The sequence below is a fragment of the Condylura cristata genome, unplaced genomic scaffold, assembly GCF_000260355.1.
Source record: "Condylura cristata isolate star-nosed mole 26May11 unplaced genomic scaffold, ConCri1.0 scaffold00032, whole genome shotgun sequence".
NCBI classification, from domain to species: domain Eukaryota; kingdom Metazoa; phylum Chordata; class Mammalia; order Eulipotyphla; family Talpidae; genus Condylura; species Condylura cristata.
The window spans coordinates 4,340,836-4,355,053 of record NW_004567133.1 but is presented as its reverse complement, the minus strand read 5'-3'; the positions used below and the strand labels follow the sequence as shown (position 1 = coordinate 4,355,053).

Here is a 14,218-nt window from a genome sequence, read left to right as displayed (position 1 = left end):
GCACAAGGTGGGGTGAGATGCCCCCCCGCCCCCGCAGGACAGATCTCAGTCCAGGGTGTGAACCACATGGCCTTGGTGGGTGCCCCGGCTCCTAAGGGGGTGGTGTCATCTAGACAGACATGCCCAGAGTCATCGCCTTGCTGCTTTGAGAGTCTTGAGCATTCTTGTCAGCTTAAACTGCAGAAAGTAGCTGTATTCCTAAGACTGTCTCCCCTTACTCCATTTTCCTATATTACTGTGGCACATGGCATCCTGCAGAGCTGGCACTAGGGCCTGGAAGCTGCATCTGCAGGGAACAGCTCCGTGAGATGACCAGGGGTGAGAAAAGCAGAGGCCCTGGTGACTCACAGCTGCCTGTGGATCCAGCACTATTTCCTTACCCTTCTTCAAAGGTCTTAAGAGTAAAGACCTTCCCTAACTTAGGCCTCAGTAAACCCACCGTAAGTTAAAAATGCATTTACACTTACCTAGCCCACTAACATCATTGCAGCCTTTCAGTCTCTGTTCACACTGCAAGTTGGGGGACCCTCTGTAACTGACAAGGCCAAAACCAGGTTCTCAGTGAGACATGACAAGCACACACTGTAGTGTGTACCCAGGGTGGGGTGCTGTTATCAGTTACCTCAGAAGATCCAAATCTAAACACATAGGACCCACCCAACATCCTATATGAGTGACACCTGCCAGTGTCCACTCCCTCTGAAGTACACATTCGTTGAGTGGAAACAAGTGACCTCTTGTTATTAAGGCTCCCTGCCAGGTGGCTTCTAGGCACACAGTCCTTTAAGTAATGAAACATGATTTAAAAAACAAGCTTTAATCAACTTCATAAAAATTGTTCTTGTAATTGAACAGACCACTTGCCCAGTGTTGCAGGTGACGGCTTCACATTTCCAGGCTTGGGCAGGGTGGTCTCCATAGGCCAAAGGTGTCTGAGTGACAGTACAGACTCTTGCTAGGGCAGGAGGTAGGTGCACAGGAGGGCCGGGTCACGATTTAAAGGGTGGCCTGCAGCTCCAGCGTAAGGCATACCTTAATGTTAAGCAGGTGCCCCCAGAACATAAGCCCAAAAATCCCTACACCAAGAATCCTGCACACCTCCTCAGCCACTGCCACTTAGGAGCAGGGCCGGGCTGAGACAACAAGCGCACTTGAGTATGCCCTGGAGGGCGACCTCGTCAAATCACATTGATAGGCACAGCTTCTGAATTCAGCAGGACATGGAGGAGTTTGAGCCTGAGCTGGCTGCAGCTTTAAATGATCCACCAGCCCCTGGGGTCACCAAGAACTGGTGTTTAATGAAGCCCTGAGGGGAACGACCATCTTCCTTACAGAACTGCTGAGCACAAGCCTCCCCCCCCCCCCCGCACTTCTCCTCCCCAGAGGGCAGATGTGTGGGGTGTCCCAGACAGGAGGCTCTGATGCCCAGACAGACATGATGCTGACTCGAGGGACCAAACTGGAGCACATGTCCCTTAAAAAAAAAAATAACAAATTTACAGCAAATGGTAGGGAAACTGACAGAAATAGGCCCTTGAATGATAAACCCCAGTGTGCCTGTGTGCCAGCTCTAGCCAGGTCGCACCAACACTGGTGCTGAACAGTTCAACACATGTTCCTGAGGATGGCCCACAGTTGTCCCCAATGACAGGCCTCTCAGGCTGCTCTGAGCTGGCTCCAGCTGCTGTCACTGTCCACTGAGAAAGGCCAAGTGCCCTTTGGTGCATCTGTTGGCGTAGTGTCCTTTTTCACCACACTGGAAACAGGAAGGGAAGGAGACAAAGTTTTCAAATGCAATTTTCAATGTAGCGCCCACCAAATACCAGGTTGGGGATGGGGACTCTGAAACTCTCAGTGGTAGATTTTCTGCAAATGAGGGGAAGGAGGTTCCAGAAGTACAGTGGTGCAGAAACTGTAGATGGAAGAGAACACCTCAGCCAGACGACAAACTAAGAGAACATGGCAGGGAGCTCCTTCGGACAGGAGGAGGGACCCTCACAGTGGGTGGCAGGATAAAGAGAGGCCCCTGGCATCAGAGTTCCCCCACCTGCCCAGAGCGAAGCCCCTCTGTGCCTGGTTAGTCACTTACCTCTGAGGCAACTTCTGAGAATCCCTGAAGACAGGGGAGGGAACTCGAGAGAAGCCACCAGGCTCCTCCCTCAGCTTGGGGGTTCACTATTGTGAACACTGGGGTGGGATGCACCAGGTTTTCCCTCCTGGCTCTTGCACATCTGCCTAAGCTACCCTTGGGGTCCAGGTTTGGTCACAAGGTCAGGAGGGCCAAGTCAGGCTTTAGTGAACAGGGTCTCAAATACAGCACCAATCCTGACTCGTCCCAGCTGCCTGCTCAGGCCATTCCTCAGCTTCTCATTCATCCTTGTACCCCTCAAAAAAGCAGAAGAGAATCCTAGGAAAGGAAGCAAGCCTTGAGAGCTGAAACAGGGTTCAGGAGATGGGTGGTAGCAGCTACTCTTGTGCCAACCCACCTAGAGCCTCCCAGCCCCAGCTCCCTAGGCCTGGAAGGCGAGGTTCAACAGCGTCCCTGTCCAGACTCTGGCTCACTCTGTTCCTCTCACCCTGCTGTCCCCATGTTTTCAAATCTGCTCGTTCCGTAGATGTGACTTGTGGAAACCACAATATATTGGAAAAGGAAAAAAAGTAGACTGTTAACACAGAGTGAGTGGGGTCCCCTGGAGTTTTGGAGTTTCATTTGGTACTGAAACCAGCCTGTGTAGCTGCCAGTCAGCGCTTCACCTGATGTGATGACCAGAGGGAGGGACTGCGAGGCCCATTCACAGCACTTGGCGAAGTCCATCGTCCTCTGCAGTTGACCCCGGGGAACCCAGTATTCCCACAAGACGTCTTTAAGATGAACTGTGCAATGCCTGCATTAAGGTGTCAGGTCCCCCAGCCTCCTTCCGCAGGTTCCCAGAGGGGGCACCTCAGGACAGTTTCCTTGCTATACCTGAAAAGTGGAAGCTGCCTGCTCTGTAGCCAGGGAAACCCCTCCCCCCGCCCCCTTTTTGTTCAACTCTGTCCCTTTTCTTCAGCTTTTAAGGCTCAGGCTCAGAAAGTTCTAAGAATCATTCCCTGAGTCCACGTACACCATCACCCAGTGTCCTCGGGCATCTGACTTTCTCTCCACTCAGGTCACAAACCGCTCTGGGCAAGAGCAGCAGCAGGTCTATTTTCTCCATCAGTGGTGCCCAACAGCTGTGGAAAGTGCCCAGCAAGTTCTCTGAGCACTTCAAGTGTGGTCCTTTAACAAAGACCTCTGACTTGGAGGCCTGGGGCTGTCAGTGCCACCTGGACCAGAGTGAGGTACTTCCAGAAGCCACATCCCTAAGTATCTACCAGCAGTGAAGTGGAAAGACCTGGCTGTTGTTACGTAGTTGCTGAACTAGATCAGATGAACATATTATCGACAGAAAACCAGGATGTATTGGAGAAGGAAAAAAAAAGCACAGACTGTTACAAAGAGTAAGTGAGGTCTCCTGGAGTTATGGAGTTTCCATTGGTACTGAAACCAAGGTATGAGCGCGAACATACTGGATAAAGCAGCTGTTCCAGGGAAGGCGGGAATAAGGAACAAGTTCCGTTTGTGCCCTAAATACATCTACGTTTCACAGAAAGCATGTGCCAATTTTGCCTTGTAATTTCCAAATCTGAGTCCTGTGAGTGGTTTTATTTCTGGTGGCTCCTGCTGACTCACTCAGTGAGCTTGCGGAATTCCGACTACATCCTGTGACTTTTAAGGAACTCTGGTTGTGGGAATTCTGTGGGACCGGGTTAAGAATAAATCCCTCAGCACCTCCTCAACCCACCTGTGCTTTAGGTTTGGGGACACGGTCTGTGTCTTTTCTGCCTGTGTCGGGTGAACAAGCTCACGACCACAGAAGGGCCCCCAGTCACTATAACTCTCAGGGACTTTCTTCCTTTTTATGTCAGAGGAAAGAATGAGTCTTCTAGTGGGTTTTAAAAGCGCTGATCTTTTCCGGAAGCATCTCTTTTTATTGTGTGCGCACAAAGGATAGGTGGGTGTTGGCGGGGGACATGCTGTGGAGAGCTGTCCTAATCCAGTTTCTCCCACTCTGGGCCCAAAGCTCCACCCCCTCTCCTGGGGTATGCCCGCACAGGATCTGAGGACATGCAGACGCTTCAGGGCTCCCCGGATTAGTCTGGTGCCCAGCTTCTGGGAGTTTTATTCTCGCTTTTCTGCCAGTGCACTACCCAGTGTATTTTAACGTGCACCTCGTCTTGGTGTGTCATGGCGGGAGCAGAAAGGCCTCTAGCCCACCAGAGCAGCTGCTTTTACTACCAGCAAACGCTAAGATGTTTTCATTTTTCAAAATTAACTAAGTATCTGGGGAATGAATGAATGGCCACTGACTATGGAGGCCCCACCTTGTCCCCCAGTCCCAAGACTCACCTTGTAACAGGTGACCTGCTCCAGCGGCCTGGGTCCCCGGTTGCCGGCACTGCTATTTTGACTCTGCATGACCCCGATGACCTGCGGGGCTCTCTGCTGATTGGGAGAAGAGTTCTGACTCGTTAACTGGATCAAGGAGGACGACCTTTGTAATGGCGGATTGTTACTTTGCTGGAAAGAGTTACACAACACGGTTTTACTTGAGAAAACACGTGCACGCGAACTACCAATGGGAACAGGAAAAAAGAGAGCGGGATTTTTCCCGCATGGCCAGCAGGAAGAAGGGCTCCCGCGGTGGCCCAGCTCAGGAGAGCAGGTGGAAAAGAAACATCTGGTGATGATGGCAGGAGCCGCTGCCCGAAAAACACCATGCAGACACACAAAAACGAGAACTGAAAGTAGAAAACAAAACACCAAAGAGACGAGGAGGTCTCTGGGGCAGCGGGGCGAGGGCATGAGCAGGCCTTACTTTTGTTTCTGAGGTTCTAGCTTCAGGTCAGGATGAACGCTTGGTTCAGCCAGATGTCTAGCAGCCTACACGGCGAGCAACAGTCACAGAAAAACAGTTGGAGGCTGACACGCTGACCTGCCGTCTGGGGGCTGGGAGGGCCCTCCACTAGGGAGTCAGTGAGAAAAGGGGACAGGAGGGGCTCCTGGGGCCTGGACAGCGCGGCCACCTTCCCAACCAAGTGGGTTCCTGGCTCCGGCCCCATAAACACAGGAATCTTGAGCTAGAAACCACCGGTTGTCAGCAGCACCCACATTCAGGACTTTCTGGCTGTGCTGACAGGTTCTATCTGAATTGCCCACAACCTCCTGAGGATGGGGACCAGTGCCGCAGGTGTGGCTGCACCCACTCCTGAGTACTCAGCCTCTGGTGCTGAGGAGTCCTGGGCACGGCTCGAGTTCCACCAGGACTGTTCAGTCCGGTCCGTGCATTTACTCAGCCTGTTGCAGACCCTGCACACCAGGTGTTGCACACCTGGTCAGCCCTGCCTCTGGGCCCCCAGGTCCCACTTCACACACCAACCTAGGGTAGCCTAGGTTTTTGGGGTACTACTTCAAATTTCCACTCGTGCATGAGATCAGTCCATTACTGGCTTGTGGAACCCCTTTGTCTGGAAAACTGGGGCAGCTGGCCCCGCGGCCATCCATGTGGCGGGCAGTCTCCACAGTGATGACGCCGCGGCAGAGAAGCGATCACCTGGCCCTGCTCCCAGCTCTGCACCCGACCAGCAGTCGCACCTCGGAGTCCCCGCTTCCCCAGTTGTCAGAAGGGGGGTCTGAACCAGAAGCGAGAACAGCAGGGACACAGTGCCCATGCTGCCCTCCACCCACCTCCCCAGGTGGGCTCCGCAGAGCTGCTGGGGCACTTGCCGCAAGAAGGGAAGAGTGCCAAGTGGCACCCAGCTCCAGCAGGTTTTCCATGTGTCCATCGGCAAACTGCTCCGATCCCAGAGCTTCCTGCTGTGCCGCCCCACCTCCCTCCCTGAATCCTCTCCTCGCACAGGCCTCCAGCTGGGTCTCCTGGAGACTGCACCCAGCCGGACACTGAGTTCCCGCTCGAGAGCACTGCCGTCTGGACCACAGGGCTGGGCAGGGACATGGACACGGTACCTTTGTTGGAGGCTGCGTCTGCTGTGGCAGTGGGGGCTGCTCGGTGGTTCCCATGGGCAGTTCAAATCGAGGGCTGATCAGCCAGCAGCCAGAGGGCGTGAAAAAGGGAAAAGGAAGAGATGAGAGAGGAGTGGGGCTCTCAAATTCCCACCCTAAGGAAAACACAGCTGGCTTCTGCCCAGACACACTCCACGGGGGTGGGAGGTGGCGCTGGTCTCCTCAGCACCGGGCCTGAGACTGGGGGATGGCGGATGGTGGGAGAACACGCGACACTCCTGGGCTCTGACCCCACTCTACTCAGACCTACCTATGCAGGGGAATGCACCAAGAGCCCACTGGTCCACCAGAAGCCCAAGCCTGCTCCTGGGGAGCCCCTCCTAACACATACCCTGCCGCCAGCACCTCCTCTGACAATGCACCTGGGAACACGCCCACCCTCACAGGTGCTCCTGGGCAGCATCTGGGCATGGGTCCAAGTCAGCAGCAAGGCAGTGAACAGGACACTGCAGTGCAAAGGCAGCAGGGAGACGGGCACATAGGCAATGCCCTCACCGGAAACCTGACCCACAGCCACCCAAATTACAGACACGCGCTGAGGCGCAGGGGAGGAGCGTGGAGTCCAACCAGCCAGAAGAACCAGGTCCAGAGCCCCAGACCCACCTCTGCCCAGGTGGCACCACTTGCCACGCCCCAGACATGGCTGACGTCCTCTTTCCCACCTCTCAATGACACAAACCAGAGCATGTGGAAGCCCAAGTTCACACCTCCGCACAGAAGACCCCAAAAATGCAGCTGCCGTTTCTAGGACTCAGGCTGAGCCTAAGTCCCTAAGTGAGGTGCAAGGCTGTGTGCAGTCCTGCACCTCAGGGCTATGGGCCTGACCCAATGAGGGTTGAGTACTGGTACTGGCCTAGGCAGAACCACCTCTGGCTCAGAAGGGACAGTGGTTCCTCTCGCAAGGCAACCCCCCGCCCCCCCGCCCCCAAGCTCTGTGCTAACAGCACACAGTCACCAGCAGGGCGCGAGACGGGGCTGGCTACTCACTGCATGAATTTACACGAAGGCCCCTCTGGGCAGAATCCCACGAGGTAATTCACGCAGATGACTCTCCGCGTGTGCCGGTGCCTGCACAGGGGACCTGGAGAGGTGAGCACTGGGTCACTCAGACAGTCACCCCCTCTTCGGGAGGCACCAGCCCTCAGAACTCTGCCCAGACTGTGCTCTCATTCAAATGCAAGTTTCCTTATCAAAAATGCAGACAAGAGGGCCCTCCCCGGTGGCGCAATGGGTGAGGATGCAGCACTGCAAGCTAGCCGCAGCTGCTTCAGTGTGAGTTCGATCCCTGGCCAGGGAGCTGACACACATGGCACGGCAGAATTCTCCTGACCCACCCGCTGCTCCCCTCAGCAGTGTACTTCGTTCTGCTCCCTACTTGTGTCTGGTGAATCCTCTCACCACCCCTGCACCTCTGGCTTGTACCCCATTTCTGTGTGCATAAATAAATAAATTTAAATAAATAAATAATAGTTGGAAGAAAAAAAACGCAGGCAAGAAAGCAGCCTACACGTGAGCCTTGAGAGGCTCAAGTGGGCAGAGGGCACGAAACAGCCTCATGATCCACAAGTCACACAGTACCAGGTTCTATTGGCACAGGAGGGGGCAGGTCATGTGAGCAGGGGGAGGACTGGACTCTTGCCAGGAGGCTCAGCCACCTACCGTGCTTGCAGAAGCCGCGGTCGTACCAAGGGCAGTCCTTGATCTTGGACTCGGGGTCAATGTGCAGGAAGGGGCACTCCTTGTTACTGCACTCCCCTGCAGGGGGACAGACATGCGTCACCTCCAAGAGAGCTGCCCCACCCACTTTCATGTCCCGAGGCGGGCGCCCTCTGAGCAGAGAGGGAGTCCTGAGACCCAGGGTAAAGCTTCAGCGTCTCGTGACCTGTTTGTGGCTGTAATGGTCCCTCTCACATGTCCACGCAGCCTTTGAGTGCGAGAGACACTGATAGAGCTGGACACAGGGGACATCCAACCACTCATTGCTCCACCGTCACCCAACGGATGATCCTGGGCACTGTGGGGGGCCCAGATGTGCAAAGGAACCAGTTAAGTCCAGGAAATTACTGTTCTACCCCACCAGCGCTTCACATTGAGCTGGGCTGGGAAAAGGACTGAGCCTGATCCCTTTTGGACAAAAGTCAGGGGGATCCAGGAGCTCAAGACTGGCGAAATAGGTACATGCCCCTGCCAAGGAAGGCGGGGTGTAGGCACTGGGCCTGTAGGAGCCAGGTGACTTCACCCTATAACCTCCTGGTGGACCCAGTGATCTTGGGAGCAATAGGCCCTTCGGTCACCAGGACCCCACTACTGGAGCTGCGCACCAGGTAGAGGTGCTACCCCTGTGCCCTCTCCAGTCCTTGTCAGACACAAAAGGTCACTCTGATAACCGCTGGTCAGAAAAGATGCCAATTCCCCAGATGCCAAGTCCCTCCATGCTGGCCTCAGCCATTCCCATTCCAAGATCAACCCGCTTGGTCTTCAGATCCCAGCTCAGCTGTTGCCATCTATGGAAGACTCCCCTGGACATTTTGCCTGAAGGAGCTTCTAGCTCATGGGTCTATCACCGTTTATTTCCTTCAAAGCACCAATCTACTGTGCATGAATCTTAACTTGTCTCAATGGTGTATCAGCTGCCTCTTCCCTAGGCCACCACAGCAAAAAGGACTGGGCCTGTCCACTTCACTGCGGTCCCTCCAGTGTTTAGAGGGGCATCCTCACCTATGACTCAGCTCACTGATGACTCAGTGGCACAGGTGACAAAGCTGCAGAGTTTATCTGCATCAGAGCACGCTCTGCAGGGGCAGGACAGGTAGGGGGCATCAGAGGCACCGGAAGCAGCAGAGTCCAGGGCCATTTGGGAAGGCAGAAACCCCAGCCAGCTGAAGAGGCACCACCGAGTGTCTACCCAGGAGGATAGTGCCTGCCTTTGGGGCGAGGTGGGAGATGGCTTCAGTGATGAAGCCACTGCCCCCTCCAGGGTTGGCTCCAGGGCTGACCACTGGGGGAAGGGAGAGGAGGGAGAGAGGGTGGCACGCTGGAAGCCTGGGTTGTATTCTTGTGGGCTGACGGGTGATCAGCTGCTATGCTGGAGGAGGCTGCTTCAGGGGAGAAAGCCTCCAGCCACTGCACTGCTCACTCACACAGCGAGACCCCCCTCATTTCAATTTCCCCAAGCACTTGGAACTGAAGGGCCAGCTGAGGTTGGCAGGCACTGCCCACACTTCTCATCTGGAGCCAGTATGATGGGAAGAAAGCACCTGAGTAGCTGCTTAGCTCCCAGGTATTGATTCCTGGAGGAGCTTTCCCAGGGGGAGGCGGCACCTTACCAAATTTGGAATAGAAGTAGCACTCGGGCATCTTGGTCATGTCGTACTCGTGCAGGAACTCACACTGGTCCCCCTTCTTGCACAGCCCCCGCAGCCAGTGTTTGCACACAACGGTCTTCTCACCGCTGATGTGGCGAAACGGGCACATGCCCCCTACCAAGAAAGACAGAGGGGTGTAGGCACTGGGCCTGTAGGAGGGTGACTTGACCCCACAACCTCCAGGAGTTCCAGGAAGCAGCAAGTAATGTGAGGTGCTGGCTGCCCCGACAGAAGGCAGCGTGCTTTTCGCAGGGTAAGAGTAGACATTTCGGTAGTTAGGTCTTTTATTTTATTTTAACGGTAAATCATGATTTCAGATATTACTTTAAGATGGAGGCTTAACAAGTCAGGGTGAAAGGGAAAAAATTACCTCCTAATTTACTTAAAGATTAGTCTCAATGTTACACAGACAAGGCAAAAGTTATAGAAGTAGGGGAACACAGCCTGGAAAACTAGAAAGCGGAAAGGCTGTCAGCAGTAGCCAGCACTCCAGGCAGACCCCATCAATAAGCTCTGAGAATTAGGAAAGATCAACTCCTGACTTGAAGACATACACCGTATACAAATGGGGGAGGGGAGGGTCTGCCTTCTGTGGCAGGACCTGAGCAGTCACCCACCCAGGTGACAAGAGCCATACCCTGGACAGTCAGAGGGAAGGCCTGACCAGAATGAGGTGGTCACCAGGAAAGACCTAGACCAGGTCTGTCCAACAGAACATTCCACATCTGTGTTGGCTAAGATGGCACCTCTTAGGGCCATCATATATAGCCCATGTGGCTATATACGAACACATGAAACATGACTAGAGTGCTTGAGGAACTGCATTTTCTATTATTTTTGTAAGGTTTACTTATTTATTTATGCATAAAGAACTGGGGTACAGGCCAGAGGTGTGGAAGGTGAGAGGATTCACCAGAGACAGAGTGGGAACAGAATAGGCAGACTAATGAAGTACACTGCTGAGGGGAGCAGCAGGCGGGTCAGGAGAGGTCAGCTGGGCCAGGGGTCCAGCTCTTCAGCAAGGGATCAAACTCAGGCCATAGTGGCTGATAACAGCTTGATAGCCTGAAAGTGCTAAGACTTTAACCTCTGCACCACCAGGATGCCCTGCATTTTCTATTTTATTTAATTTTAATTTAAATCTGAATCGCCACTTGTGGTTCGTGACTACAATAGTAGCTGACGCAGGACAGCTATGTAAACAAAAGGTGCAGCTCAGGAGGGCAGAGTCACAGCCAAGTATGACAGGAGCCTAGGGGGGCAGAGCCTGAGGCCCCTGTCTACCTGGAAGCTATATTGCTTCAGTGGTAAACTAACTGTTAGAAAACCAAAATTCGACAAAATCATCAACCCTAAGCTAATTCCACAAATAAGGATCCATGGATAAGGATTCAAGCTTCTACTGAAAATTTAATTTCCAAATAAATTTGTCTACAGGAAGAAAAATGCTCAGACCTATACACATGGCCAGAGATATTTCTCCTTACAAATTATTGAGGAGTCTAGCTCTTACGGCAGGTTTAATGTGAACAAGACTCCACAAGACAGACCTCATTTTTTTTTAGGCTACAGAGGACAGGGAGCCCCTCCTGACCATGTAGAGAATCAGAAAAGCCTGGCTTCAGATGCCAGTCCCAGTCATTCACTGAGACCTTCACAAAGTTCCTGAATGCCTCAGTGCTAGTGACCTGTCCATGTCACAAGTCAGCTCACAGCTACAGGGAAAATGAGACAAGAAGGCAGACCCAGAGCCAACTTCAGTCCTCTGAGGTTTCACACAGAATATCCGTTCAACTTCCTGGCCCATTCCTAGCCCCTCCAAGCCATGGTTTCATCTAGGAACACTGATAATGTGCACAAAGCAATGCAAACCCAAGAGCCTAGAAGTCTGCTGTGGACAGAGTGGTGGAAAGGCAACCCAGAAGGAATTTCAGGGAGCCAGCAGTCTCTTACCTTTGCCACAGGCAGCCTTCAAGAAGAATTCACAGACAGCAGCTCCCGACTCTGTAGAAAGGAGAGAAAAGGAGAGGCATCAGACAAAACTAGGTGAACTGCAACCCAACTGGCAATGTCTGAAAATAGGAGGAGGAAACTATTTTGGTTTTTACCTTATGAACTGTTTAGGTTACAAGAAACAGTGGCAAAAATACCACAAAGCTGACTGAGCAAGAGAAAAGCTACTTACCAGTCATTCCCTGCAAAATGAGACAAGCATTGAGACCAGTCATTACTCAGTGCTTTCTCAGAGCCTCCTATAAGCAAGATGCTTGTCAGCATCCTATAAGCAAGAGTTAACAGCAGGCGAGGGAGGAAACTGCAGCACAGAAGTTAATTACCCCCAGCTCAGACCTTGCAGAGCGCTAAGTCACAGGCACTTGAGGCAGAGGGAGGGGTGACCTCATAGGAAGCACAGATAAGGAATGGGGACCCTAAAGACTGGCTGCAGAGAAGGGCAGGTGGATCAGAAATGCTATTCCAGAGGGAAGTGCATAAGCAAAGACACAGGAGCGGGACTACTCTGAGTATATAAAACAGCATACAACTGTCAAAGGGGCACAGGCTCTCCCTTCTGCAGATGCAGCCACTTCAGGTGAGTGTGGTGGAAGTAATGGGCTCCATGGGGAACAAGCTGCTCTATTTATTTTTAAAGGTTTATTTATTTATGCATATGAGAATTGGGGTACAAGCCAAAGGTGCAGGGATGAGAGACAGACTGGCTAAAATGCACTGCTGAGGGGAGCAGCAGGCAAGACCCATGTGGGTCAGCTCCCTGGCTGGGGATTGAACTCATGCTGCAGTGGCTGCCAATAGCTTCATGGCACTGAGACAACCCTTCATGCCAACAGGAAAAGCTATCCATATGAGCCCAGGAATTTGCCCACCATCGCTACTAGAATCAAGTGTCAGTGGTTTTATCAGCAGACATTTTATAATTGCTTAAGAACCACCTATAGCAGCCCACTTACGTGCCTCTCCTCAATAACACCTAAAAGACCCCCTGGCTTCTTGGAACCAGGTAGATTTTGCTAGGACAGACTTAAGACTGTACAACTGGAAGTCACAGGGGTGTCACTCATTTGCACTTCAAAAAGTCTAAAGCCTACACTAACAACTGTACCAGTGAAGTACTTCTGAGCATTCTTTTCAGAGATTAAGACTGCTTCATTCTCTAAAGGGAGAAGTCCACATTCCTGCGGACTGGATGTCAGGGTAGAACCCACAGTTCTTCCCCAAACTAAGACAGGAATGAAATGCAGTGATAAGGGAGGGTTGTGGCCTCAACATACTCAAAACAATCAAGAGCAGCAGTGAGTTCTGAGAACACTTACCAAGTCTGAGACTGGGGCAGTGCCCATGGCCAGGCATGTCCTTTGCCCACCCCTAAAAGATTTCTGAGTCCTCGCCACTGCACCTGCCTCCTAGGCCCAAGTATCTGGGCTGGAGTATGGAGGGAGGTAAAGAGCTAGTGAATTTGAGCTAGTGCCATCAACACAGGAAAAGGCCTGTGTGAGAGATGAGCAGAGGTAACGATGGAGAGATGGAGGTGATGCGTGTGTAAAACAGCTCTTGCTGTTATGTCTCTCAGATATAAGCCCTATTTTGCACAGAATATCAGCAGGAGAGGGACAAGTTAGAGTTACTGTGCCTGAGAAGCACAGTAACCTGAGAGCAGTAAGCTCTACCAGCTCAGCTACAAGTGGGACACCACAGGCCACAGTCCTCTGCATGAGAAGAATGAGGACTCTGGATGAATGCAGTCATGAGCACTGGAGAGCTCACCTAGTGCCACCAATGCAATGTGTTCCCTCGCCCAGGTGCCCATGGGTTGAACGAACTCAGCCCTCTGCGTCTTCACGTGATAGCATTAGATTTCGAGTGTGTCCGAAAGAAACCTGTTCGTTCTCCTTAAAGTGTTAGGCATCCCCTGAGAATTGGTGGGGGCTAGGGTCACCACGTGGGAGAGCTCGGGCAGCAGCCTGGGTGTGATGAATGATTTGGGGTTGGGGTCCACAGAAAAAGTGAGGGCGAGGTCCGGGAAGTGCTAGTCACAGGAGAAAAAGTGTCGTTGGGGGTCTCCTGCAGAGAGGAAGTTAGGTCCTACTCTCGGCAAGGCTTCTCCAACCGCCCAGTTTTGATATAATAAGAGGGGGTTGAAGGTAGGTGGGGGGCGGTGGCAAGGTGGCGGCTGAGGACGGGATTTCCAAGCCAGCATGCGGACCAACCCAGTATAGTCCTGCCCTCCCTAAGTTACTTTCGAGAAGTCCCAGAGGATGAAAGATTCGGAGGAAGGTGGAGGTGGAGAGAGAAGCGTCCCGGGACGGAGTGGGAGGAGGAATTCCCGGGGCCGAAGGAGGGAGTTTCGAGTTCAAGCAGGAGGGTCCCAGGCTCTAGCGGGAGGAGTCCGGGGCCCGGGTAGTGCCCCAGGTCCGGGCTGTCCGCTCCCCCGCCCCGGTCCCCGCGTCGCCCTCGCTCACTGTCCATGCCGGGGAAGGGCAGCGGCTGCGCCCCGAGCTGCTGCTCCACCGCGATCTCCAAGTCGAACTTGATGTGGTCCACGCTGGCGATGATTTCCTGCATGGCGGCGGCGGCGGCCCACCGGCCCGACTCCCACTCAAGTCCCTGGTCGCCTTCACACCTCCTCCCGCCGCGGGCTCCGCCGCACACGGTCCTCTTCCCGGGCCTCGCCGCCGCCGCCGCCGCCGCCGCCGCCGCCACCCGAGGGATGCCGGGAGCTCCCGCAGCCCGCGCC

General features: G+C 53.5%; 1 protein-coding gene across 4 annotated transcripts; it reads right to left on the bottom strand.

The window, feature by feature from the left end:
- Nucleotides 1-71: 71 nt before the first annotated feature.
- CPSF4 (cleavage and polyadenylation specific factor 4, 30kDa) lies at nucleotides 72-14,193 on the bottom strand. 4 transcript variants are annotated; one of them, XM_004691949.2, is made up of 8 exons: nucleotides 13,944-14,193; nucleotides 11,422-11,472; nucleotides 9,430-9,582; nucleotides 7,763-7,858; nucleotides 7,091-7,184; nucleotides 6,047-6,119; nucleotides 4,430-4,600; nucleotides 72-1,756 (listed from the first exon to the last, which is right to left on the bottom strand). In XM_004691949.2, exons 1-8 carry the CDS (start codon nucleotides 14,044-14,046, stop codon nucleotides 1,688-1,690), a joined length of 810 nt encoding a protein of 269 aa, XP_004692006.1. In that variant the 5' UTR covers nucleotides 14,047-14,193; the 3' UTR covers nucleotides 72-1,687. The 4 variants fall into 4 exon arrangements, with proteins under 4 accessions (XP_004692006.1, XP_004692007.1, XP_004692008.1 ...); XM_004691950.2 differs by having other exon boundaries at nucleotides 4,430-4,525; XM_004691951.2 differs by having other exon boundaries at nucleotides 4,430-4,522; nucleotides 13,944-14,157.
- Between the last annotated feature and the right edge of the window lie 25 nt (nucleotides 14,194-14,218).